Source organism: Calonectris borealis, chromosome 3 (assembly GCF_964195595.1).
Source record: "Calonectris borealis chromosome 3, bCalBor7.hap1.2, whole genome shotgun sequence".
Taxonomy (NCBI): Eukaryota; Metazoa; Chordata; class Aves; order Procellariiformes; family Procellariidae; genus Calonectris; species Calonectris borealis.
In genome coordinates, this window is record NC_134314.1 from 85,009,715 (window position 1) to 85,036,064 (window position 26,350).

Sequence of the window (26,350 nt, forward strand, 5' to 3'; positions counted from 1 at the left end):
GCAGAATCAGTGGCTTTATGACCCCACTCCAGAGCAGTACTGGCAAGTAAATCTCTACCACATCTTACTAGCATCAAGGTCATTTGTCAGTAGTTTGTAACTTACTACAGTAGCAAAGAAAACAGTGCTGTCTGTACCTCTAGAAGCTTAACTAATGTTCCAGTAGGTATTTTTCAAGGCAAGCAGAGCTTTTAAATAGTATTTGTTTTGTATTTTTGTGATAGAGTAACAGCACATGGAAGTGTGACTTCATTTGCATACGCAAGAAGAAAAAAATAAGCCAATACAGCTTTAAACAAAACAAAGCATGAAGAAAACTAAAAGGTAAACTAAAAGTTTGTTAGCAGCAAACCAGGTGATGTTTTTTCCTCACTGCTCTCTAGAGTTCTCTCCACGAAATGCATAGTAAATCCTGCAATCATAGTAAATCAAGAAATCCTGGAAGGCAGAAGAGGCTGTTCCTCAGTATGAAGGAACTCCTTCAACTCTTTCTCCAAAGATAGATGTAGTTTACATGCAAAGAAGATCCTTAAAGTTGGTGTTTCAGAGTCAAGAGGTGTTATTTCATCACAGAAACCATTTTTCCTGCAGAAAATTTTATCATGTTTAATTAAGTTCACAGATACAGTTCTCTACTGATTTGCTTATGTTTCTTCTATCCATTGTCATGGGTTTGTCTAAACAGTGGATCTCGAACGCGAGATCAGGGTTCCCTTTTTCAGTAATGGTTTGGAGACTCCCTCTCCAATCCCTACCACAAGGGAGTATCTGGCTATTGCCTCCCCTTCCTTTTCTCGCCACGTACCTCCACAGTCAGAACATAATGATCTGGGTTTACCACAGAACCCCACAAGTGGTATCAGCTAGATAGGCCTTGGCACATGAACCTCTCCCAAACCCTGGCTTCCAACAGGAAGAGCCTTGCATCCTCTGTCAGAAGCCTCCCAGAGATCCCAGTCTCCAATTTCCACCCAGCACCTTTTTCTTCTTTCCCTCAGAGAATCCAGAGAGGAGTTGCTTTTCTGCCTTTCCTTAGCTCAGTCAGGTTTTCAGGGAGGAGGCAGCTGTGAGGAAGGGGAACGTCTCTGCTTTGAGAGCCATCACTTCATCCAAATTGTAGCCACACATCCTACAGGAAGGAAGGACACGTGCACACATGCAAAGTGATATGCCTAGGGTTTCCCACTTCCAATCTTATACCCTCCCATTCAGTTTGACAGCCACATCACGTAGTCCATAAACAGAACTTCCCCACTTTGTGATTTTTAAGGTATGAAAAGACCTGAGAACCAGCAGAAATTGACATGGAGCAAGGTGTGCAAAAGATCCCTAGAAGAAGAGAGGTGAAACTAAGCCAAAAACATGTTTCTAATGATTTCAAACAATTTGGTACAAAGATCTGTTTATTACCCAACAATGTGACAGTGTATACAAAGACAGTGTGGAATGTGACATTTACAGGAAATTTCAGTACATCATGCACAGATACTACTGCAATACTATTTTAATAGTTCCAGAATGTTAAGCTGAATAAATATTCCTTGCTTCAAAAAAATCATTTTTACTTTTACATAAAAATATATAATATTGCACTCTTTACAAGGCCAGCAATTTTGCATATTGATTTGTAACAAGTGAAATTCTACTTTATAAAAATAAGCCTTTGTGAGCAACACCCCAAACCAGGGAGCACAAAAGCACCCCAAACCCACAATATTTGTATTTTGTCTCTTAAATAAAGCACATCACTTCAACATGAGCCAGGAAGCTTTTCAGTCTGTATTTGGACCTTACATTAACATTCAGACAGTGAAAAACATGACTAAAGCCATCCCATATAATGCTGCTACAACATACGCAGTTTAAAATTCAATTCATACAGTATGTAACCACTTGCTTAATTGAACCAAAGATCAGCCTTTGTGTCATGGACCATGAGAATATTTTTCTTAAGTTTCTCTAGTTTGAAAAGTTCTTCAATCACGAAGTTGCACGAATTTCTGAAGACTCTTTGGAATTTTCAGAAGTAGTGTAAAGATTTCTTACGTGTATGTCATCTTCGTCACAACTTGACAATTTCATATACAGTGTTTTGAAGGCAGATGAACCTTAAACATGAGAAGATATAGCAGTTCGTCTGTATGGCAATAGCAGAACATGTCAATGATGAAAAAGCAAGCAATTTAAAAGAAAAATGTAACTACATCAGACTTGTGTACCATTCTTGTTTCACCATTCGCATGACTAGCAGGCACTCATTCGTGGTGTCAGGTTTAGAGGTCTTCAAATCTATCAACTGAAATGTTAATTTTTGATCTGGCCTAAGAATTCAAATTTGTTAAGCCTTTCACAATGAAGGCTTATTTTTTTCCTCAAAAAATAGCACCTAGGAATAAGTAACATATTTGCACAGTGTATCTGTGTCAACTCTTCCAAATCATCTGATGCCTATGAACATTGATTATTCAAGCAGTTAGATTCAAGCAGTTTACAGTGTATTGAGCTTCAATGACACTAGAACAGAAGCACATCTGTGTCTTCTTTAATACCTTTTTTTTTAGAGCTCCAGAAGATAAGCTGTGTGTGTATATAATATATATTCTGCCACAGAATCACAATAGCTAGGTGTTATGAAGTTAGGGAGTTAACACTACATTAAAAAACAAAACAAAAATGTGATCTAACTATTGCTTCATGATGCCATGAGGTGTGTACCCATCACTAAGACGAATATTTTATTTTTGTCTGTTGTAAAGACTATTACATTAACAGAGAAGATGGCAAAAATTACAAATATAAAGATAACAGATTTTTAGCATTACAATACCATAAGATGGTGCAAAAAGCACCTACTAAGTTCTTTGCTTCTCAAAAAAAGCAATTTTAAGTGATCTTGGATTTTTAAGTTTTGGGTTGCTTATCCCAGAGCTAACGATACCACGCTCAACTAATCAAATATACATATGCTGACATTTTAATATATATTTACAGAACTTTACACTGCTGATATTTTACAACATAAGAGGGGGAATAAGCATTATCAATCAATTTTTTAAATACTTCTGTCCAAGAAGTGATTTAAAAAAATACTACTATGTTTTATATTGCAGCATTTTGACTTGTATGTTAGAGCATTTATGAGTCACTTTGCTGGTATTGGAGTATAAGACCAGAGCTTCCTGGTGACCTGGATATGCTTCAAGTTTGTATATGCACGTATGCAATTTTACACCACCTTAGACGGCTCTTTTTTAAAATCTATTCAGTCATTCTAGAGACATTCAAACTACTTCAAAATCCAGTTAAATAAGAGATTCTATAATTTATTTTGGATTTAAAGTGCATCAGAGACATAAGTTAGCAGCAAAAATAGTCATCACCCAGCCGCATAGCTGCTAAGGAATGAATAGAACATGGGTAGCTTCAAGCGCTGCTGGTCCTTGCGACACCAAGCTATAACATTTCCATCACTATTAGCCGTGAACAAGTGATGACCATCACAGGAAAATGTAAGGCTGAAAAACAAGAAGACAATCTATTTTTTATATCAGATTTGGCTATTTAAAATGCTAGAAGACATTAAAAAACCCATAAGAGTATAGCCAACAAAGATTAGCTCTCGGGGAGACCCAGTGCATACGTTAACATAGTAATATGTTTGCATATACCTGCTTATTCATTTTTGTAACCAACAGACAACTACAGCTTTGTCCAACACTTCAACATGCCGTGCAATTTAGTACTCATTTCTTTGCAGCGTCAAAGAAAAGGGTACAATCAGTAGCAGCATCCTACTCTTTCCCTGGGCTGCCCCTTCTACTTCTGAAAAGAAGGCTTTTCAGCAACAGAACTCTGTGCCCTCTGAACTTGCTTGCTGACAAAGGCAGAAACTAAATTCATCAGATTTCATGGCACAGCATAGGACTTTTGCGCAGCTGGGCATTTCTTGTGCTATAAGAGTAGTAAAGCTCTTCAGTCATGCCACGGGTAATGTTAGAGAGCATGAAGGTCAGCATCCATTTTCTGTCTCATTTAAGCAGGAAACTTTAAATTATTAAACAGCTACTAAATCATTATCAACAAGCTTTGTGAAATATGCTTCTTAAAGGAGATAACAGAAAGTAACTGCTATCAGACAATGTTTTTCATTTCTAAAAAAAAAATGGTGATCAGTGATTTGGGTTTCAAACGATATTTCAGCGATGGTCAAAACAAATTCTTTTCAGAGTAATTTGTTACTATGCTAACATTAAGATGATAAGATTTTGGCATAACTCTAAGACCTCTGTGCAGGATACTGTACCACTGGGGATATCAAAGACTCGATCTTTTGGCTGTGTTCTGAAAACACTTTGGCATGAGACTCGAGAAAATTACACAAGCACTCCAAAATGGCAGCTTCCGGGCTCCTCTGAGTTTCCTTTACTCCCTTCTCCACCACTTCTCTCCAGCATCAGAAAAAAAATGGTCATGAAAAATGCAGTGTTTTCATTTATTTCTGAGGGAGAAAAAACTGTCTATTTGAGTCTAACAAAGTTAAGATTATCTCATGATTTTTACACAGATTCTGGGGAAAAATATTAAATTTAAGAATAAAAAGAGTAGCTATTGTTCAGTTCTCAAGGGAATCTTGCTAATTTCTATCTGCCAGCAGCAGAACCTAGTTATTACTGTCATTACAAATACAGTACACTTGTGCTCATTTTGCTTTCATGAATAATTAGTAGGATTGCATTGCTCTTTTTAGACACGGGTGTTTACCTCCTGTCCTCATGTCAAATCCACGTTCAACAATCAAGGCTATTTTGTTGTGTTGTGTTTTTTTTTTTTCCCCCAAAGAGAAAAATCCATTTATTGTCTACTTAAGATCTTACCTTACAATAGGTTTGGCTGACTTCGAAAATGTTATTTCTCGTACTGGCTTCAAGTCCCACGTACTCCACAGTCTGAAAGAAAGAGTAATTTTTCTTCACATTTAATTTTACAAATATTTCAGTGATAAACATAACCTATTTAGCAACTACTAAGATTGGAAACTGAACAACAGCTTGTCCATCTTCTTTAAAGCCAAATATCAGCATGATGTTTGGCTACATGCTTTTAAACTGTGAGCCTAAGTTATAGAGCATTTTAATAAACAAAAGTTTCAAATGCTTACCTTACAACTCCATTTTCAAGCCCCCCTGCAATCACGTTGACAGACACTCCTTCAGGCTGGTTAGAGAAAGCAACAGAGCAAATACTTTCCCTGCAGTGTACATGTCCCACGAGATCACCATTAACTGTCCAAAGTCTCAAATCACTACCCCCTCCAACTGCAACAGAACATAGCATGGCAGTATTAAAAAAAATAAATCCAGACTACAACTAGGTCTATGCAACAGAATCTTTAAGTGTTAAAGAATTCAACTTCTTGAAAGATCAGAAAGTTTAAATGACTGAGTGATGTGTGCTGCAGTAAACAATTAACTCTTCCCCCCTTTTGTGAAAGGGAGCATGGAAACCACCATCACCATCACTGTAGTGATTCAGAAGACATCACTTCATATTTATGAATATTGTACTTAAAAAATGCTATATGAATTTACTTTTAATGACCAATTTTCCTGTGTTAACAGGGAAGCACTAAAAGGCAATTCATACTATCTACTTTAAACAGCTAGTTCTTGTACCCTGGCTTGCATTTTAAGCAAAATACTTAAAAGTAGCAAGCACAATTATCTTACCTGGTTACCTGGGATTATTTGATTCTATCAAAGAACTAATAACCCAGCTACTGCTTTGTCTTAAAAGGGATTGAAACTCATGTCCCTTACCAATTAAAGAAGAATACAATCTTTTCCAGAAAAAAAAATTGGTTTGTGAGCTACAGAAATGGAGTTGAAAGTCTCCATGTCAGTTTAAAACCTAAATATTAGGTTTCTGAAACTGCCAGAAAAATTTCCCCTTGTCCTTTAATACTATAGACTGTGCTATTTTTTTTTTCGCCCCCTTCCCCCCCAGATTTGGAACTGTATTAGTTTCAGTTCAGTCTGTGGAGGACTACAGTAAGAAAAGGTGACTAAAACATACTTCAGTATGTAAGACCTATCTTACTCAAGGCAAAACAGAAAGAAAGTCAGCCCAAACAAAGCGAGAATTGGGTCAATTACTGTCTTCTAACAATATCGATAGACAAAGTTAAGCTCTCTTCCTTCTTATTCTGTACCTCTTTGGATCAATGGAACAATATTCTGTCATTTAGATGGAGCCTATTCCCCCCCAGTCTCACGTTAACACAATACACACAGGAATCCTTACAGACAGCAAAATGGTGTGAAGTCTCTGACTTGGCCCTGTTTTACCAATACACAGTCTTGTAGCACACAAGATCTTCAAGTCAGTGAGCATCCTGATTTATGAAATACTCAAAACCCCACTGCTCAAATAGGTCTTAATGCTCTTGGCTAGAAACAGTACTATGTGGAAAACAAGACAGTACAAAAACCTGCTTTAAAATAAGGTGGGGGAGAATTATTTCCCTCTGTAGGAGCCTTAATACAAATATCTACTACTTCTGCTTTAGTATAGCTGTTATTCCTCTTTGCTTTAAACTAGTGAATAGCTAAGCAAATCTATGTTTGCTTCTGGGGATATGGAAGCATTTAAAGTGATAGAGTGACTAACAAAAATTCTGTTGCTCTGTAATACACTGTACTCCCCCGAAGAACTGTACCTTTCACAACAAATACCTGTTAAAAATTAAAGCAGCTAACTTCATAGGATTTACGTCTCCCAGGAATCTGGAGAAATTTCGAGTCTTTTTATAAAGAGATCAAGCTGTTACCTTTTACATCTCTACATTTTACTCAAACGCTCACCTAATCATTTCTGGAGAAATTTGTATGTTACTATGTAAAAAAAAAAGAGCACTCCAAAAAGAGACCAAATGCATCCTCAGATGATTTACACACACTCAGTAACTAATATAGTAGTAAGTCTCATGTCTGCAAGTCAAAACAGCTTTCTTGACTGCCAAATATACCTGAATCACAAACTGTTGCAATATCACCAGTTGTTTCGCTAGCTGAAACTGCAGTCACAGGACTCTTGTGTCCAGCCAGACTCTGGACATAGCACAGCCTGAAGAAAATAAAGAGAACAAGCCTAAAAGTTCAGACTCAAAACCAGAAAAGGTTCTTTGAGGAAAATAGTTAAGAGTTATATTAATTTCAATCAACATTTTGCACAATGATGGTATTTTTCATATTTATTCTAGAATTCCAACACCCTTCATGGGAAAAAACAGTAATGGTTTGACTTCACATTAAGATATACATGGAACAAATTCAGTTAACTTTAAAAGGGTAAAGATACCCAGAAGTTGGAAAACAGGTATTTAAAAGAAAACCATTGGAACAAGTTACATATATACTTGTACCTGTTCAAATCCCATATGATGCAGGTTCCATCTTTGCTGACACTTATCATTATACTGTATGGTTTGCACACAAACAAGCTTGTTATTTCTGCTGTATGACCATACAGACGGACTTGCGACTCCATTTCTATCTCTGAAGGCTGAAAAACAGCAAGATAAAACATGAACTCATGAAAAAAAATTGTCTTTTTTCTGAAAAGAGTAAGCCTAGGGACAAGTTTAATTCTTAGATTTCAAAAAACTGGTTCCCATTGGTTTTAATGTCATCAGTTTAGCAACGTTGTTAATACTTTATTATGTTTAATGCTTTATAGTGTGATAAGCCATACATATCACTGTTCAACTTTTTGCTTCCAGTGCTTTAGTCTAAGCAAACATTTTGATGTAGTCCAATGAATCGAAATGAAGAACTATTGTACTTTTTCTGTCTCCATTACAGACCTTGAAATCAGCTGATTTGTTTTCTGCAAGACTGCTATTTCCACATGACAGCAAAATGACAGTCCTCAATATTTTACCGTCTAGAGGAAACACTTGGAAATATAGAAGGAAAATCCAGCTCAGTTATCACTCTGTGTACAGTAAGTTACTGGGAATTTCTCAAGCTGGTGCCAAGTCCTTCACTGATACCAAGTTGGAAAAACATGTAGGAAGTCAAATTTAAATATAGAAACTGCTAGATAAAACTTAAAGCAGCAAATTTAACACCAAATAACACTTCTTATTCAAGTTATATAATTTGAAATTATTCAGACTTCCTGGCTAAGTCGAAGGAGCTGCTTAATCAGAATACTAATGTTTTAATTAAGACAACTTGCTGTACAGAGATCAGAATAAGCTTTGTAAAAGAAAAACATTTTTCTGCTTGTTTCCTCACATGTGTCAGAGCACATTATCTGCATTTTTGTAAAGGGTACAGAATACATATAGCAGGTCTACAAAAAAGCTTGAAAGTAGAAACACACAAGATAAAAATATACATATACTTAACTCAGTTTGTAGAAAATTTACATGTCGTTCTGCACTAAAAGGGACAATTATAATCTATGTAATATTGCAAAAGTCCATACACTTTTTGACAACAGGAAGACCTGCTATTTTGCTCTTGATACTGAGCATCTCATCCGAGTAAGACACACTTATGAAAGTATCCAGTTGTCATTCTCAGAACAGTGTGGTATCTCACATATGCAGATCCTCCTTTAATCCTTGCTCAGTTTAGAGAAAAAAATTATACCATATTTTTCCATAACAGCAACAATCAAGACTTCAGATTTTCTGAAGAACAACTGATTTTAATAACCCTTTTACTGGGCTCCTCTCATCTCCTTTAAGTGTTCGCTGTTGATCTGCATTTCAACACCTGAACTGAAAGCAGGATTCACCTTTAGCAGCTTCTCTCTATAGCACTAAGCAATGGTTTATTGATTCTTTACTGGGTTATTGTAATAATATTGTAATATTGTAATGAGACAAGCTGAAATTTTAGCATCAACTATATTAAGGTCTAATAAGTTATGAAACAATTACCTCATGCCTAAAATGCCATCCCCTTTTTACTTCCCACTTGCTTTTAGATGACAACCACTAAAACAGTATCTAGATGTGGAAAAACATGCAGGTATGTATCTACCTTTAAATAGCAGTTTTTCTGTTGGTTATCCCAAATGATCACCTATGGCACTTGAATGGAAAATTTAAACGATCACTGCCCAGTTTTACTCAAACAGATTATTAATGTGCTCTCTTTCTGTTTGCAAGACAACTCTAATAGTCAGCAAGTGAAGGCTGGAGTAATTTATACAACCAGAAAATCTTGGCTGAGGTTTTCATGAAGGTATGACTTATTGTCAAGATAGATAACAGTTTCAAAGAATACTTCATAAGTTTTTTGACCATCTTAAACAAAGGCTAGGAAAAACAGAGCATCTGAAGTACAACACTGAGGTATTTTTTAATTCTGACAGCATGTCTTTGAATTCCCATATCCAATTAACAACATGGTATCTGTTTTATGCCTATGCATTGAATTTATATAAATGTGAAACAGGGCAAAATATTCATGTTTCAAGTACTGCATTATAACAGACTGTTCACTTTATCAACCAACAGCTGACAAGATGCATACAGAACAGATGCTAGGAAGCGCATTTGCATTCCCTGCAGCCCTGACTTGGGTAACTGACTCAACAACAGGAGCTACAAAGCTGGCACAAGGTCAGTCTGCCTGGGGCATGTAAAAGTGTCAGTGCTGAGAAATTCAGCAAAGATGGTCTCAAAGACAACATCTGTGCAGCTGAACAAAAATCATTTGTTTCTAGGAAATGCAGGGAACTTAAGAATCATAACCCCACTACTACAGTTTCTTTTTAGCATCGCAGAAGGCAAATATATTGAATTTCTATTTTAGTACCTCAAAAAATTTTAGCTGGAATCCAAGTCTCAATACAGGTTGCTTACAAGCTCACTATTCTGGTGAACAGTTAAGGTTCCTGACTTAATATCCAACCGACTGAAGCTTGCAGGCTTCAAGCTCTACTTCACTTTTTAAATTCAAAGCGCTGCTGAGCTCAGGAAGTCCGAGTGGCAGATCACCAGAAACTTGAAGAAACCCAAGGAAGAAAACACTGTATGCTTGTGCTCTTCCCAGTCTAAGCGTTTGCTGTTTGCCACTATTGAAAACAGGAAACTAGGTAGGCATAGCAGATCATACCAAAGTTCCCTCTAGCCCATGCTAATGTAATGATTCAAGAGCATCAAGAGTACAATACTACAAATGCATTTGCCAATACCTGTATCAAGGTAAATTTGAGAAATCAGTTTAGTTTTGTTGCTATGGGTAATCCTGTAGACACACCTGAAATGACCTGTCAAGAAAGTTGCAAACTCTTTGTTAAAACGGTGAAGAGTAGAAGTTACTGCTGGAGAAAGTCAGACAGAAGCTCAGAAACTCAGTCTGAACCAGAAGATGAATTTTGAGTTCTATTTGTGTTTTCATACCATGCTTATTACCACATAGTATCAGCGTGATTTCTACTAGTATCTCACTATCTTCTACTAATGCATTAAGTAATGTAAGTTACTTTTCTCCCTTCCCTCCTCACAGCTTTTCCCCTTGGGGTATATGACAAAGTGAAGAGGCTTAGTGGTTAATATATACTTTGTTAGAGATTTCATGGCTCTCTGTTGTATAACTGCCTTCTGCATTTGAAACGTTGTTTACTTTGGGGAAATGCATTCCACGGTTTCAGTTAAGGCTTTGAAAGGCTCTGTCTCCTTCACAGAAAAAGTTACTCCTTTATGTAGGGAGCTTCATCGTGCCAGAGAGCTTCAATTCCAAGCCGAGCCTGAATACAGTCAGAGCTGTATGTGTAATCAGTTATGCCCCCAGATGATGAGGGCTAACTAAAGACTGGCAGTATGTGAACAACAGCTTAAGCAAAACCCACAAATAAACATGCTAAGATAAATCTATTTAACAATGTCAAAGAAGATCCTTCAAAAATAAATACTAAAACAGCACTTGATCTTTTTAGCAATTGTCCTGAATGTAACATATTCCCCTTTTCTCACTTTCCCTGTTTAAAAAAAAAGACTGTAATAGTGAATACAGCTAAATCCTTAAATATAAATCCTGTCCAACAGAACTTACCGTATTGCTAGTGAATCTGTTCATATATGCTGTAATAACACCAGATTTACTACCTGTGAACAGCTGGCAACTGTCTGGGACCCAAGCACAACTTGTTACCTTGGAAAGACAAAACAAAGCCAGAAAAAATTAGAACAGAACCTATTCTAACTGCTGTTTTCATTGTGCCATAGCATTTGGTCAAACTGATTCTTTATTGGTTAACCTAACAAAAGCTTAAGAAATCCAAGAGTTAAAATATACCTGCTCTAGGTCATACTTGCTATTACTCCAGAAACAAAGTAAAGAGGGAAATTCTGTGTAGCCCAGAATTCACAGCCAAAGAGCAGTGAACTACTGCAGACTTCTAGATCTACAGCCGTATCATCAGCCAAAATCTTCCCGGTAGAATCTCACCAACCATTGGAGCATAACGGAGATTACGCAGTGTTCCCTAACAATCTTTTTCAGAGGAATCCTAAACTATAGTGGGGTTCTGCTTCTCATGTTAGGCATCTATAATTTTTTCCTGTATTCATTTTTCTTGGCTCAGAATGTAAGCCTTTATAAATCCACACCAATATTCCATAGGAGGGAAAAGCTACAAAAATCGAATGCATTCAGAAGGGTTCTTTACCTAGTACAGAAATACATCCACGAGCAAGATAAACTGGAGCAATGAGGGACACATTCCAAAGGAGAATCAAACAAGTTAAAAACAGTTGTGTTTGGATGCTCGTCTCCAAGAAAAATGAAAGCAAGTCAGGCCACCACTTAAACTAGCAATATTAAATTAAAACCAAGAGACTGATTTTTTACCTGATGGAGCTGTGAACTCTGTATAAAATTTACTGGAGGTTCACTCTGCTTGCTTTTCAGTCTTAAAATGTTATCGGCATATCCCCAGCTCAGGATAGCTGACCACTGAATATCAGTACTGTGCATGCTTCTCACACCTGAAGGAAGGCATATTATATTGTGTCAATATGCAACCAAAGAGTTGATCACTTTGATAGTCAACAATAAAAATCTCAGGTCCATGTTTTACCACAAGCTAGAATATAAAAACTCCGAAGTTTCAAAATAAGATATTTTCTGTTAGGCTATGGCTTAATCTGTAATGTACTATAAACAAATATAGTTTTCAGAGACTATGTAAACTGTTTTTGGAGAACACTGAATGTTTGCAACCTGGACAAAGCTTTTTTGCAGAAATGTTGCATCTATTGGGAGTGGAGAAAAGGGGAAGAGGCTGAGAATACTTCCCAGCTAGAGAAATGATTGTTCATAACTTCAAGGAGAATGTTACTTACTTTTGTGGACTAAATGTGAAGCCATTTGTTTTTAAAAAACCTTCACTAGTACATGTTACAAAGAAAACATAAGAAGAATATGAGAACCTGTTTGTACATTATCAGTAAGAATCCCTCCGAGAAGTTTATCTGAAAGCAAAAGATCCTTCACCTCTGCTTTTTACTGATACTTTCCTCATTCTCTGCCTCTAAAAACCATTCCTTTAATTCTCCTTTCTGTTGCCACATATACTTTTCACCTGTTTTTCAGTTCTTCTTGGACTGAGTCTGCTGGCAAGTTCTAAGGTTAAATTCTCATGCTTCAGTCTCTTTAATGAAAAAAACCAACTTAATTACAGGATGCCTCTATGTATTTTTGAAAATTACAAGTAAAATCCACCCTCCAGGAAAGATAGCACACACGTGGAAGCTGTTACTGGATTTATATATCAATCTTTGGCAACAGAGACTAAATTTGGGAAGTTTGCTGGAGAATAATAGTAGCATTAAATTTTTTATGGCTTACTTTGCATGTATTGTGCATGTAGAGAATAAGCACAAAATCATACCTTGCTCCTTGCTATATATCATCAAAAGGCAAAACTTGCGGGACAAACCGCAGATAGCTTTAGTTGGTAAAGCCTGGAGAGAGCCAAACCTTTCTCCATGCGGTTGGCTAAAGCAGACAACAGGATCTGGAGCACTTGGGGAACCAACATATTCTCCCCACTTCAAGCCTTTTATCCACGGTAATGGACTCTAAAACAAGCACAAATAAGATCGAAATTAAAAGGTGTAAAAAGTTTTCAGAAAAATACTATTTCTTTAGTAAGGGAGAATCATTTGTATCACATTCCCATAAGCAATCACATGGTAAGGACTGCTGAAGTATTCCAGAAATAGTAGAAAGACAAGTATGAAGTACTGTAGTATCATCAGCTCAATTATTAGCTTTAAAGGGAGTTCTCCCACTTCTTTAAGGGCTGAGATAGCAAGCCTGCAGTTCAGGTAGTTTAGTGAAAAATACTGGTTTCTTTAAATGCAAGAACTCAGTTTCTCACTGGACTTTAGGGAGAACAAGTGTTTGAAGCGAAGAAAGTTGACCTACAGACAGTGAAAAAGTTGAGGATGGAGGAAAGCACAGTATGTGTTTACCTACTATAGGTTTGCACACAGATTCCAGAATTCATCACTGGAAGTATAAAACTGGTTAAGTGAAATGCTTTCCAACACCTATTTGCTATAACCAAGATAAATTCAGATCTATCTTAGTTTGACACAAAATATATCACAAATGCATGAAAATCATTTTCACCGTCACTTTACTGGTTTTGTGTACTTTCTTTACAGTACACTACGGGCAATAAGTTGCAGTTTTAGGAAGGAAACTGTAAACATAAGGGTACAATAATTACAACATACGAATATTAATTAAACCATCTTGCAAATCAAAATGACATACTGGATATATTATTTCTTTAGTGTGTTCTCTGGTTTCTCTGAAAGCAAACTGCACTAGTAATCCCATGGCAGCAGGAAGTTCTCCTTCCATAATAAGCCTGGATCCAGGTCTGCTAACATGTGCTGCATGGAACAGCTGGCGAGGTGTTTGCCCATATGTTTTTATCATTGTTTCAAGGGCTCTTCTCTGAACAGGATCCTCAACAGCAGAAACATCCATCCCAAAATAGGTCTAGAGAGGAAAAAAACGGGAGGGGCAATAAGCTTGTCCAGTTTGTCTTTGGGAGAGATTTCTCAACACATGCACACAAGTTTAGAGACAGACTCTTCAGCTGTTTGGTTAAGACTTGGACCAGAAGCCATCCCACAATGGCTCTGCTGACTAAAGAGCCACTGAGAACAGTAACCTTGTCACCACTTCTTTATTGGAGATAACTACCACTTTACGATTCATCATGTGAGCTGCTCCTACATGTGTTCCATGACTAATTTCTGTCGAAGAGGTTTTCTTAGTAGACCTTTACTAATCTGTGCAAAAACAGAAGGGTTGCTGATGATAAACAGAAAATTGAAAAAAGTTTGTTTTCTGTACCTCTTTTTAATTAACATATTGAAGCTCTGGTGTGGGATGGGGAGGGAGGAAGAACCTTCATATTTCAGGAGAGTGGAAATTCTTTCCTTTCTCTACTTGTCTTTTTCATGTCTCTCTAATTGCATACCACATATTTTTCCTCAGTCACACTGACAAAGGCCTTGACTTTTCACTTTAAAAAACAATGAACACGCTCACACAAATGTAGTATTTGAAGTTTAAGGTAATAACAACTAAATCATAGAATCATTAAGGTTGGAAAAGACCTCTAAGATCATCGTGTCCAACCGTCAACCCAACACCACCATGTCCACTACACCATGTCCCTAAGGGCCTCATCTACACGTCTTTTAAATACTTCCAGGGATGGTGACTCCACCACTTCCCTGGGCAGCCTGTTCCAAGGCCTGACCACTCTTTCAGTAAAGAAATTTCTCCTAATATCCAATCTAAATCTCCCTTGGTGCAACTTGAGGCCATTTCCTCTTGTCCTAATACTTAAGCACAAAATACTTAAGCACAAAAAAAAAAGAAAAGGAAGGAAAGCATTTGGATGGCTGCTTGAAAAGAAAAAGCCACCACTGCCAAACACTACTGTTTTATTAGCTCTTCCAGTTATAGAATGAACACTAAACACACAGAACACGTTTGAATGCATTTGAAACCAGGACTGCCTGGCTGAGCAAACCTTGTGATACTACGGATTGAAGCTAAAGAATACAATCCAAGATATCCATGTTACAATTAAGTAGTGAAACTCTGGAAGTCTTTACATTAAATGAAGACTTATTTGAAATTAAATTTACTGGAGGGGAAAGTGCTCATTTGAGGGACAAAACAGAAGATGTGTATGACGGGAAGAACACAAATAATGAGCTCAGGACAAGCTCAACTATTTTAACCGTATCAAACGCTGCAGCACAATCTGCCTAAATGAAAGGCTTGTTTTGAATGAGATGGAAGCAGGTACACCCAAACACAATACCTGTATACCACTGCAAACAACTATCCAGAAAGTCTAAACCCCATACTTAATCATCTCCCACGCCCATCTCAAAGCAAGAAAGACGAACACAAAGTCAAAGTCTCACAACAGTCCCTGGGATCTTATGAGTTCTGCACTGAAATGGTTACAGCCTTTTCTTATTCTTCAAGACTTCATGAGCAAGGGGATCCTGCTTCATGCTGGATTTTTTCCAAGCAAGTCAGACCAAACTTTCCCCCATTAAGTTATTAAGTACAATGAACAAACACACTACTTAACAAATACTTACTGCAGGATGAAAGACATTAATAGCCTGAACAGAGGCCTTGCCTTTTTGCTTATAACCAAACACCAAGTCAATCCAGTGACAGATTGTCTGGGAAACATGGTCAGACTCCAAAGCCTGACGATGAATCAAAATGAATAGACGAGGATCGTTACGAGCCCAGGGTGGAAGATTGACATGGTTAACTCTGTCACCATTTTGACGTACTCCAAAATCAAAACCTAGAAACAGGGGAGTAAATGTTCCAACATTTTAGTTGACAGTAACTTCAAAAAGGTCTTTATAGGGTTCTATGAAAGCTAACCATTACGCACAGTGACTGCTCATCAACAAAGCAGCACCACTAACAAGTCCCCCCAAACACATTCAAGCTGTACATACTCATTCAAATGGAAAAATCAGACAATAGGGAACTCCTTTGCACCTCTGACAATTCACCTCTGACAATTATGAAAAAACTTCCCTTAAGTCCTTACATAACTGCTTTTGTAGCATATCCCGCAAATTCATGCCAGATTTCTCCCATACATCTACTGCTTAGCATATTCAGACAAGGGATATAAATGTCCTCAGTTTCAACCCAGCTCAAGTGTACAGCTGTTTTGGGTGTATAGTTTTGGTATCCTCTTGTATACCTTCTCTGTTAACCAGAAAGTCGGGAAGGTAGAAAAATTCTGGGATAAGCTCCTTTACATCAGTCATTGATTCATACGAAGAGAGTCGCCAGGTTGTATTGGTAGAGTGAAAAGTTCTGTCTGGGATGTCAAAACTTTGATCTGTAAGGAAATCCAAACTGAATTTGTTACATCGATTGATGGACACGATAACAGCTGCACATCTGCAACTTCAAGTAATTAACTGCTCTCCAGTTAGCTGAGAGAACATTTAGAATTCTTCTACCTCAATTACTGTGTGTTACACGTAGACTGCAAGTCAAATATAGGTCAGCTTTTTATTCTACATACACTAAGGTATAAATATGAGATGTACAGCTTTATGGTCTAGCTCGATAATTTCGGAATCGATCTATTGTGAGAGCATACCAGGTTTAATTTTACTGAACTCAGCTATTTGGAATTCATAAACTATGCTAAACAGAGTAACAATACAGCATTCCTGGGTCATGGGGACAAGGCCCAGATGTGAAAGGCAAGTGCAAGCAAAAGTAACCTTACCTTGATAGGCTAAAAACATTTTAGTAAAAGGTGGCAGCCTAACTAGGAAATGGAGCACAGTTCCACTGTTGGAATAATGAGATCCATAGTGATACGGTTGTACAGGGGGCATTGGATCATCTTCTCGTGCTCCTTTACGGTACTCTTCTTCCAAATACTAGAAAAGTAGTAGGAAAAAATGTCACAAGCCTCCTACTTAGACTGCATTCCAATAATAAAAATAAGAGCCTAAGTTGTTTAGGAATAAAACAAACTTTAGAGGAACATACATTTAGAAGTGATTGGAATCAAATACATTTTAAGTGTCTAAAGACGTGATCACTTTTACAATCCAGTTAGGTATCAAAGTCTTAAGCCATTTTAAATGACCTGTTCTCCATTATTTATTACTTTTGCCTTTTTTTGCCCTCTCTTGTTTTCTAACACCGCAGAGTCATTATACAGGCTTTTCAATACTAAATGGAAAAAACAGTATTTGCAAATAATACACTAGGCCATGATGATATAGACGTAAGTTTGAAGGTCCAGCTGCAGATGCTTTCCATCCCCAGCATGTTTTTATTTCCTACAGCCTTTAAAACATTCTAAAGAGCAAAAATCAAAGAGCGGTATAATCATAGTAGGGCATGTTAAAATAACAGAGTACTTGAGGGAAAACAGCTTTTCTGTTATCAAACAGAAAGAATAGCCACAAGTTCCACTGAAGTAATTTCAAATAAACAGTAATAAGTTATCTTGCTGCTCTTTAGGAATCTTTACATATATGTATGTTCATATGTGAGAAGATACCAATTTAGTCTCCTCAGTAGTATCACATGGAAAGACTAAATTGATTTATGATTTCAGGTACAGGAACAGGCAAATACAGGTTCCAAGCATGTTATAAAACAATTCCCAGAAAACACAGCATACTGGAAATAAGAATTCCATAGACATAAAATACTGGATTTGCGGTTTCTTTTCCCCTCATCAATATATACTAAGAAAGAAATTAAAGTCTTCATATCATTTATACACAGGAAAGGCAAGAAGCAAGAGTTATCCAAATTACCTTATAAGTATCCACATAACGATCCTCTTTTTCTTTAGACTGCACAGCTATTGGTTTGACCAGATTTCTGTAACAGAAGTAGTACTGATATCTTGTCATTTTTATAAAGATGTTGATTCATACCATTTAATAACGCATTATTACAAATAATGCCGTTAGTGTCATGAAAAGGACTGGCAAAACTTAATAGCACTTTACAAGAGAGTTCAGAAAATAAAAAGGCAACTTTTAGTTAGTGCTAAAGGCAAGCTCAGATCCATAGGCTACCCCATAGCACAGTAACAGGCAAGCAAATGCTAAGTGCCTCTGTCAAATCAGAGGCATCATATAAAGGCAAAGACTTTGTGCACATAAATGTTAAATTGGCTTAACAGAAATTTATTAGGGTGGGACAATTCACTTGGATCTATTCAATTAAAGACAATATGATTTTGTAACTGGCCAAATAATTTACCATATTATTTCCTTTTCTATTTAATTTTTGCTAATTGGCCTGGAAGTCTTTAATCACATGAATTTAAACATACAGCTTTTATTTAAATCTGTGGACTATCCATTTCATATTAAGACAGTGTAAGTCCAATTCATAGCATCCTTTGATTAGACACACTCACAATACTACGCATTTTATTTAACTGTCTGAGGCGAGGCAGCCACTTATTGTAAAAAGCCCAAGTTATAATGGATAAGGCTTGTCCCTGAATAGTTCCATTCATGTATGTATGCAGTTTAGTACAATGAAGTTAAAAAGCTATACTGGACGATCAGTTCAAGTATTTAGAAATAACCAGTTCCAAACATTTGATATTACCGATATACCGATGAATCATTTAGGTCCAGCGTTTCATTGGTGTAGTCAGAAAGTATAAAAGGAAATACTGGATATTGCATGAGATCATTGAAGGAACGGCCCGCATGTTTGTTTAAATGAGTCAGATATTCAAAGTTAGTAATCTGTCCTGTACACCACAGGTGGGTCAAAGCAGTAATGTTTCCATATTCCAAAAGGTTAGGCAAATTGTTAGTTAAGATGTTGTGGTACACATCATCACGGACCTAGAAGAAAATACCATAGATTTAACCATGTAATTTAAAAAGCTTCAAACTACTAAGACTTAGTAAGTTTCTCTCATTTTACAAATTTCTGTTGTAATGGAATAATGTTTAGTATTACTAAGATTCTTTACTGTCTTAATACATCAGAGATGTGTTTTACAACATGGTTGTGTTTGTCTAGAAGTCTAGTTGAGCAAAGTTTTTTCAAAGGTATTAATCAGAATTTAATTAGTCCATGCAACAGGTCTCCTTAAAAACTAATGCATGAACGTACATGTTATGAAGACACAGCAAAACGCTTTGATATATTATTATCCATCAGTGCCACATTACCTTTGTATTATCAAAAGCCAAGAGTAAAGTTCTGCCATTTGTTAGAAATATTTCCACAGCATTGTCTCTTAACTGCCACCAGCGCTTATGAACTTCCTTAATTTCCTCATAGGTCCAAGAAAATGATGCTGGTTCAGTTTCTCCATGAAAGCTCTGCAGAATTTGCAATTGAAAAAGTTATTTTAAATAGTAGATTTTCCAAACAAGAAAAACTTAAATGGGGCCAGTTTATAACCATACAGCATATCATAAGGCAAACTTTAGTGTTGCTGTGATGCTTTAAGACATTGTTGTGATTTTCTTCATACATGTTTCCCATCCTCCACTCTGCTTAAGGCAGTAGGCGGAACATCACGCATGCTCCTCAGCTGCCCCAGTTCCCTATCCAACACTAGCATGCAATGCCATACTTTCACTGGCTCTTAAGCTAAAATATTGGGCAGCCAACCAAAGCGAGCAAAGCTTTGCCATGAATCCTAATTCTGACAGTTCTATGAAGGACAAAGCAGCAAAACAGCTGGTAACATCTTAAACCACAGGAGCTGTATGCTTAGTGGATGCAAGGAAGAGCTCCCTGAAAATAGTTTAAGACTTCCAGCAGTATAACCCATATCTTGATTATTTTTTTAAATATCTGTTGGATGTATAAACTTAAATAATACATCAGAGCCTTTGTATATCAGAAGGATTAGGTCAGTTGCAGTTTCCTCCATGAAACAGTCCTCTCTTGTACAGGATAAGGGAGGAGCTAGAACAGCCTATATAACAGAAAATTCAAGAATCAGATGCTGTAGAGTACAGCACAATTCATACGCTTATAAGCTTCTGTACTTCCTAATGCTCCAGCTTCCAGTAAGGCAAGTTGTCTCCGGTGCAGACCAAAGCAAGCTCCACGCACTTATGCTGATGAACTCAGAGCAATGGACAGCAAGGTGCAGAAGCCCCCCCGCATCACCCCCTCCTCATTCCCTCCCAGCCCCAGGCCCACATCTTTCCTGTTTTCTGCTATCACCACCAATTTCACAGCCAGGGGCAACAGAAGCAACACTGAACCCAAAGTAATCAGTTTGGCTGGCCTTGTCCAGAGACCTCTAACTCTAATACTCCAGCAGTCTCACTGACAGTAGACAAAAGCTAGTCATGGTCATAGTTTGGAAAAATTAAAGCTGGACAGTATGTTTTAATACTTACTGAATTTTCAATTGTGTCTGAAGCATTGTCTTCAACAAAATACATGCCACATTTACCTGCAAGAAAAAATAGTTGCAAAAAAAGTACATGATATTACTATTTGTATAATGCATCTTGATGTTTTATAAACAATGTCCAGGTGTTAAGAATACTAAGAATAGTATCTGGGCAAGACAGTATTTGACAGAAATAGAATTTAGCATTCCACATCTTTCAGCAAGTGGTCTGCAACTTTAAAACTTAACCACAGTCCAAACAGCACTCATGCAAACAGCAGGGAAGAAAGGCAAAACTGATCTATAAAGTATACAATCCATAAGAAGTCAGGCAACAGCTCAATTACTTAAAAAAAAAATCAGCAAAGTTTATATATACAGCAGAATCTTAGACAAAAAGGATATTTATGAGGACTGAAAATTCTACTTACCTAGCAACAGTTCACCAGCAGTCTCTCTAGAAGGTGCTACGCTTATACATCTTCGATTAACTCTGAAATATTTAAAATGTTTAATATTGCTTACAGATTTATGTACCTTTCGGCACATACCTAAAACTAACAGCCTCAAAGGCTACAACTGAAGAAAGACTTTTCAACACTATGACTCTAATGGTTCAAATCCCAAGGAGGGAACGAAAACAAAATCTCAACTTTCTACACTTGCACATTAGTGTATTTGTGTTTCTTTGTGTGTTCTCTGCAGTTATTTTAGGCAGTATTAGTGCCTGTAATAGGTGGTAAATTGACACAACTGCAGAGTTGGTAAAAGCAGAGAAGATGAAAACATAATTTGCTTTTGAACACTGATGGAAAGACCTACCAGATCTAGTAGCACTGCCTGTCTTAGATATCTAAGTGACAAATAAGCAAAGAAAGCCCATCAGGTTATCCCATAGAAGTCCCATTCCCATATCACACCAGATGGTATTTGCTTTTACTGATTTTTGAAGTCATGGAGGTAGACTGTTTTAAGACTCAGAAAATGTACATGTTGGTAGCTCTTATCTTTTTCTTATGACTATAGCAAAAAACCTACCGTTTTTGACATTTGTCTCTTATCTTACTTGATTTTTTTTTTATATTTATTTAGACAAAAAAGCGAGGAGGACTGTTGCTTTGGAATGGGAGAAGGTGGGAAAAGGAGGTAAATGTTACCCAAACCTTACCTTATATGTTCACTTGCAGCTTTGTCCTTTACAGTAGAAGAGTGAGAAGAATGTGTTTTGTCTTCAAACAGATAAGATAATGGAGTTTTTATCACACCTATAGAAAACCCACAAATAATAAGACACTAGTAGTCATTACAATTCAGATAGATTCCTAGAAGATGTAATAATTACCTTCCTGTTTCTGCCTGTCTGGGAGAAGGTACTTGTTTGGAATAGTTAGGTAGCACCTCTGCAAGCGGCGCCTCTCTCTGTTTGGGCCCTCTGTTGGATCCAGTTGCCAAGAGGTTGGGTAATAGACTGGGTCATACCAGAGTGCTCTGAAAAAAACCAAAATATGTTAGAGTTTGGCAGCAGAAGCAGTGTATATGCTTATTCATTCTGTTTTTCTTTAAATAGTAGAAAGAGAAGTTTCACAATAGTACATTGGGCAATTATTTCTGAAAAAGTATCAAAAGATTGAATTCTGTAGTTTATTTTCATGAGCTATCCCACTGACGGACTACTTATGAGCTACTACTTTAAGACTGCTCTTGAAGTTATTAATTCTGATGAAAACAGCAATATAATGCATCCAATTCTATATTTTGAAAACTCAGCTGCTACAAACACGGTATGATACTAGTTCTGCAGTGGCAAAAATACCATTTTTTGGTTTCTTGTCAAGACTTAACATCTTTTGCTCTATGCAGATTAGCGAACACAGCATCTGGATGCTAATGTAAGTAACACTACTCAAAAAGTGTTTTGTGACTCCATCAATGTAATGCAAGATATTAAAACTTCATGACATTCTTCATTCTATTAGGCACAGCAAAATGTATCTGACAAAACACCTGTCTAAATGGCAAAGAAATACTACTTGGCTACTCACCCTAAAAAAATAGGAGAATAATCAAGTATTTTACAAGTCTCTAACCATCAGATGATTAGCAAAAGTATGTAATTCTAATTTTAATATAATCTACATTTCATGTGCCTCTAAGTAGAACGAAAAGCGCATGTCAGCATAGAGTCTCTCTTGCTTTTTCACTGAGATGAGAGAACAACTTACCGATCATGTGTAAGCTGCTGAACAAGTTCCTGCCAATGTCTGCTGGCACTTAGCTCTGCCTTATACATCCCCCTGATGTGCTGGATTACTTTCTTCCTTTCAATTCCTTGTGACAGAGACACAGCCTGTGTGATGTCTCCAGCTATTTTAGAAATGTCTTTAGATTTTGTATCCAGACGTTGAAAGAGACTGAGGAAAAAGAGTTGTGTTTTAAAATGTCAAATAAACACACTGAAAAGGGAAGGCAAGACACCAAAAATCCTTATGAAATACAATCAGTTTGGCAGTAGATATCCATAGTTCTTGTTACAGCAGATACAGAGCAACTTAGCCTACATAATTTTCATGAGACTCATGAATACTTTCTGCTTCTCAGCCTTCAAAAAAGCTATTACTTGAGGCCAAAGACAAGACAAGCTAATCAGAAGATCAATGGCTATATACTAGCATGCTTCACTAATCACTGTATACTCATTACAATAAAAATCTGAAGAACAGTAGTTTACCACTGCTCAAATCTCTGAAGTTATTCAACATAGTAAAGTCTTACCGCTTATCTGGACAGACTTGACTAAGCTGACCTTTACAGCTACTACAGTTGCCTGCGCTGAAGCACGGTGTGTGTGCAACTCAGATCTGATTTTTATGGCAGAGCCTGAAATCTAAATTAATGGAAAGAACCTCTTAATCTACCACAAGCTACCTAAATTTACATTACGCCAAGTAGCAGCAGTCTAAGTAGCTCACAAAAGCGTTCAAATACTACGCTAATATAATGATATTTTCTTCGCTGAAGATCAGGGTTAGTTGCAGTGACATTTGCCTTACATTTAGTTGCCCAGATCACAGCAACAGAGAGGTGATTGGACAGATAAAACAGCTGTAACACTAAGGGTGAAGTGCCAAATGTGCAAAAAACGATTCAGTATTCTGAAGTTCACACAATGCCATTTATTATACAACCTATCAAAATGCAAATAACTACAATCAAGCTGGTTTTATAATGGTAAAATAAAAACCTGAAAGCTAGCAGTGCTGTTAATTTGAAAAAACATCTATAATAATCATATAGGCAACTTTGCAATGGGGTGTGCTGAACAGAGCATTCTTAGAGTTCTTGCAGCCCCTTTTAGAAGGCACTTACTTTTGCCGATTATTAGCCATTGTCTTCTCCCAAGCAGCTTTGTTTACACCTTCTTCCATCTCATATTTCTTCTGATCCTGAATGGAAGTTTTATACATTACTTTTTTTTTTCAGATGGATGAAATAAGGAAGCAGAGGCTAAAGGATATGCCAATTTAAAAAAGGAAGACTGACAAAACTGTTCAACTGGTATCTTCACAGCATTTAAAACCATCAAGACTTCGTTTCAGTTACTGCAGTTTTCTTATATTTAGATATAACTCTATATAACCATATAGGAACCATAAAAAAATATTTTTTTCTTGACAGTGAGATACACTAGTACCTTATTATGAACTCTCACTTTCATCTGGGTTAAGTAATATGCTTAAGCAAGAAGCATTAACATGTGAGCTTGCTGTGAAGTGTTGAGTATATGTGACAAAAATATTCAGAATCTAAAGAGAATCCGCATAAGCCATGCATCAAGCAAACAAAACAGCTGCCTGCAGTAAAACTCTGACCCCATATAACAGACAATTGCCTCAAATATACCCAGTTTCTGAAGTAAAGTTTTTATTCACAAACCTCTTTCAAAGCTTTTATTAGATCTAGTTTTGGTCGTGGGCTCAGGGGAATGCATTTATAGCCACAACATTTTAATGTATTCACAAAGTCTCCTGCTGCTTTTTGTTCTTCTTTGGTCATTTCATCGCTGTGATTGTGCATTAACTCATATAAATAGAGCACTAATTTAGGTCCATGCTAAAAGGTGAAAAGAAGGGAAGAGGGGAGAAAAGATGCACGGTCATTCTCAATTCCACAATACAATACAGAGCAGTTTTTTCAGTTTTTTTCTCCAACTTTATTCCCTTTTCTAGTCAGCCTGGACAGGTTTCTTCTACTAAATTTTCTGTGATTTAAAGAAAATGGCTGCTTTAATGTTTAAAGACAGACTTTTATAAAACTAGAAAGAACATGCTGAATTTAATCCTCCAAATGATAAAACTTCCCCCAGCATCTTGTGAATTTTCAAATGGCTTACAGGAAAGCTAAGTTTCTCTTCCAAATACTCAGCTCCTGCAGCCTTGTTTATACTTCAGGAAATACGTGCCACAGACTCCTAATTTTGCATGCCAAGACTGCTACACCTTGTTTGATTAACCGAACTAGAGCTGGCAGATAATGAAGTTAAGCAGACACCGGCCATAAATGCACTCAACATGACACTCCCCCAAAGAAGCCATTGCTAATATATCATGTCTTTTCTTACTGGTGAAAGCGTTAATTTAATTGAATAATGTATATGTGATCAGAAATGCATTAGTGTCATAGGTTCATCTAATAAGTACTTTCTCTCCTTAGTGTACAGTAACTTAAACTGTGGCATGTCTTACATCGTTTATTTCATTCTTGCAGTTCCTGAAGATCTCAAACCGCAACATTCCTACCCGATTCCTGATCATGGCTCTAAGAAATGCTTTCTCTCAAGCTTGCACTAGCATAGAATAGAACCAGAAAAGCTTTTTCCTGACAAACCCAAAAAAGCAGGGAAAAACTGTTCAGCTATTTGAGTTAAGAACATAGAATACACAATCCCACTTTAAGAATTAATAAAAACTAAATAAGAAAAGATAACGAGTACTGCTTTGTTTGAGGACTGACTGCCTCTTAAAATCTGGTGGCAATCAGTTCTTACAAGTTTCAGGAAGTCTGCAGTTAGAGTTTCAAGGCAAAGGTAACTCCTTCATTAATCTGCTTTTTCAGGGTACCTAACTTCAAGCATCCTCAGTAAAATTCTTCATGTTAAAACTAGTGCCACCTTTTGTTTCTGCACTACACAGGATATGTGATGTTTGATGTGCTACAGAGTCAACATACCCAGATGTAATCTTATCTCGCCTCTTAGAAAACTATCTACCCTCAGGATAATTTAGCAATTGCAGAGGTATACAGAGGCATTTTGTATGACATGACTTCGCATTACACTAAACACGGCTAAAACAGCAGTGAACAACTTCAGTCACATACAGTTCTAAATAATGGTAAAATTTAAACAAAAACTGAATACAGGTTTTACAAACTTCTCTCAAACACTCTTGAGCTTACTTGCAAAGTTGGGCTAAGACAGTCGCGCATAATCTCTTGATGGTTTACTTCATGTACCATCTCCAAAGCCTGCTTCCTCTCTTGCAGTGGCCTTGCCGGAGATAAGTTGTGCACAAGAAGCCTGCCAAGTTGCGTACGGAATGTGTCCTTACATGACAAGAGGATTCTCTTCCACTGCTGCTTCGGTGTGTTCATTCTGCTGGTAGCCTAAGTAAAAGAAACAATTTTTTAATATTACAGGGTTCGGGCTTCCTTTCACCAAGTTTTTCACATTACAAAACAAACACAGATAATATGATCAAAATGTAAGACAATAAAGATTTCTCTACCAAAACAGTGTTTAATTTTAGTTTACTGATTATTATGGGTTAAAAGGTGTTCTACTAAAAATGAAAGAAGTGTTTGTTTATTCTAATAAAATAAGCAT

General features: G+C 36.9%; 1 protein-coding gene across 10 annotated transcripts in view; it reads right to left on the reverse strand.

Annotated features, from left to right (window-relative positions):
• Nucleotides 1-1,385: 1,385 nt before the first annotated feature.
• LYST (lysosomal trafficking regulator) overlaps nt 1,386-26,350 on the reverse strand; it is an 89,342-nt gene continuing 64,377 nt past the window's right edge. For 8 of the 10 annotated variants that reach the window (XM_075146496.1, XM_075146498.1, XM_075146501.1 and 5 more), the window contains 23 exons: nt 25,924-26,130; nt 24,403-24,579; nt 23,836-23,912; nt 22,692-22,880; nt 21,812-21,957; nt 21,638-21,734; nt 20,901-20,962; nt 20,474-20,529; nt 19,283-19,435; nt 18,705-18,949; nt 17,894-17,960; nt 16,843-16,999; nt 16,303-16,443; nt 15,671-15,888; nt 13,806-14,036; nt 12,913-13,102; nt 11,871-12,007; nt 11,073-11,171; nt 7,421-7,560; nt 7,025-7,122; nt 5,159-5,315; nt 4,875-4,946; nt 1,386-3,515 (listed from right to left, as the gene is read on the reverse strand). In XM_075146496.1, coding sequence (XP_075002597.1) covers nt 3,377-3,515; nt 4,875-4,946; nt 5,159-5,315; nt 7,025-7,122; nt 7,421-7,560; nt 11,073-11,171; nt 11,871-12,007; nt 12,913-13,102; nt 13,806-14,036; nt 15,671-15,888; nt 16,303-16,443; nt 16,843-16,999; nt 17,894-17,960; nt 18,705-18,949; nt 19,283-19,435; nt 20,474-20,529; nt 20,901-20,962; nt 21,638-21,734; nt 21,812-21,957; nt 22,692-22,880; nt 23,836-23,912; nt 24,403-24,579; nt 25,924-26,130 — 3,255 coding nt within the window. In that variant the 3' untranslated portion in view covers nt 1,386-3,376. Of the gene's footprint in view, nt 3,516-4,874; nt 4,947-5,158; nt 5,316-7,024; nt 7,123-7,420; nt 7,561-11,072; nt 11,172-11,870; nt 12,008-12,912; nt 13,103-13,805; nt 14,037-15,670; nt 15,889-16,302; nt 16,444-16,842; nt 17,000-17,893; nt 17,978-18,704; nt 18,950-19,282; nt 19,436-20,473; nt 20,530-20,900; nt 20,963-21,637; nt 21,735-21,811; nt 21,958-22,691; nt 22,881-23,835; nt 23,913-24,402; nt 24,580-25,923; nt 26,131-26,350 lie in introns of those variants that run through there. The other 2 variants (XM_075146499.1, XR_012673084.1) reach the window with 2 other exon arrangements.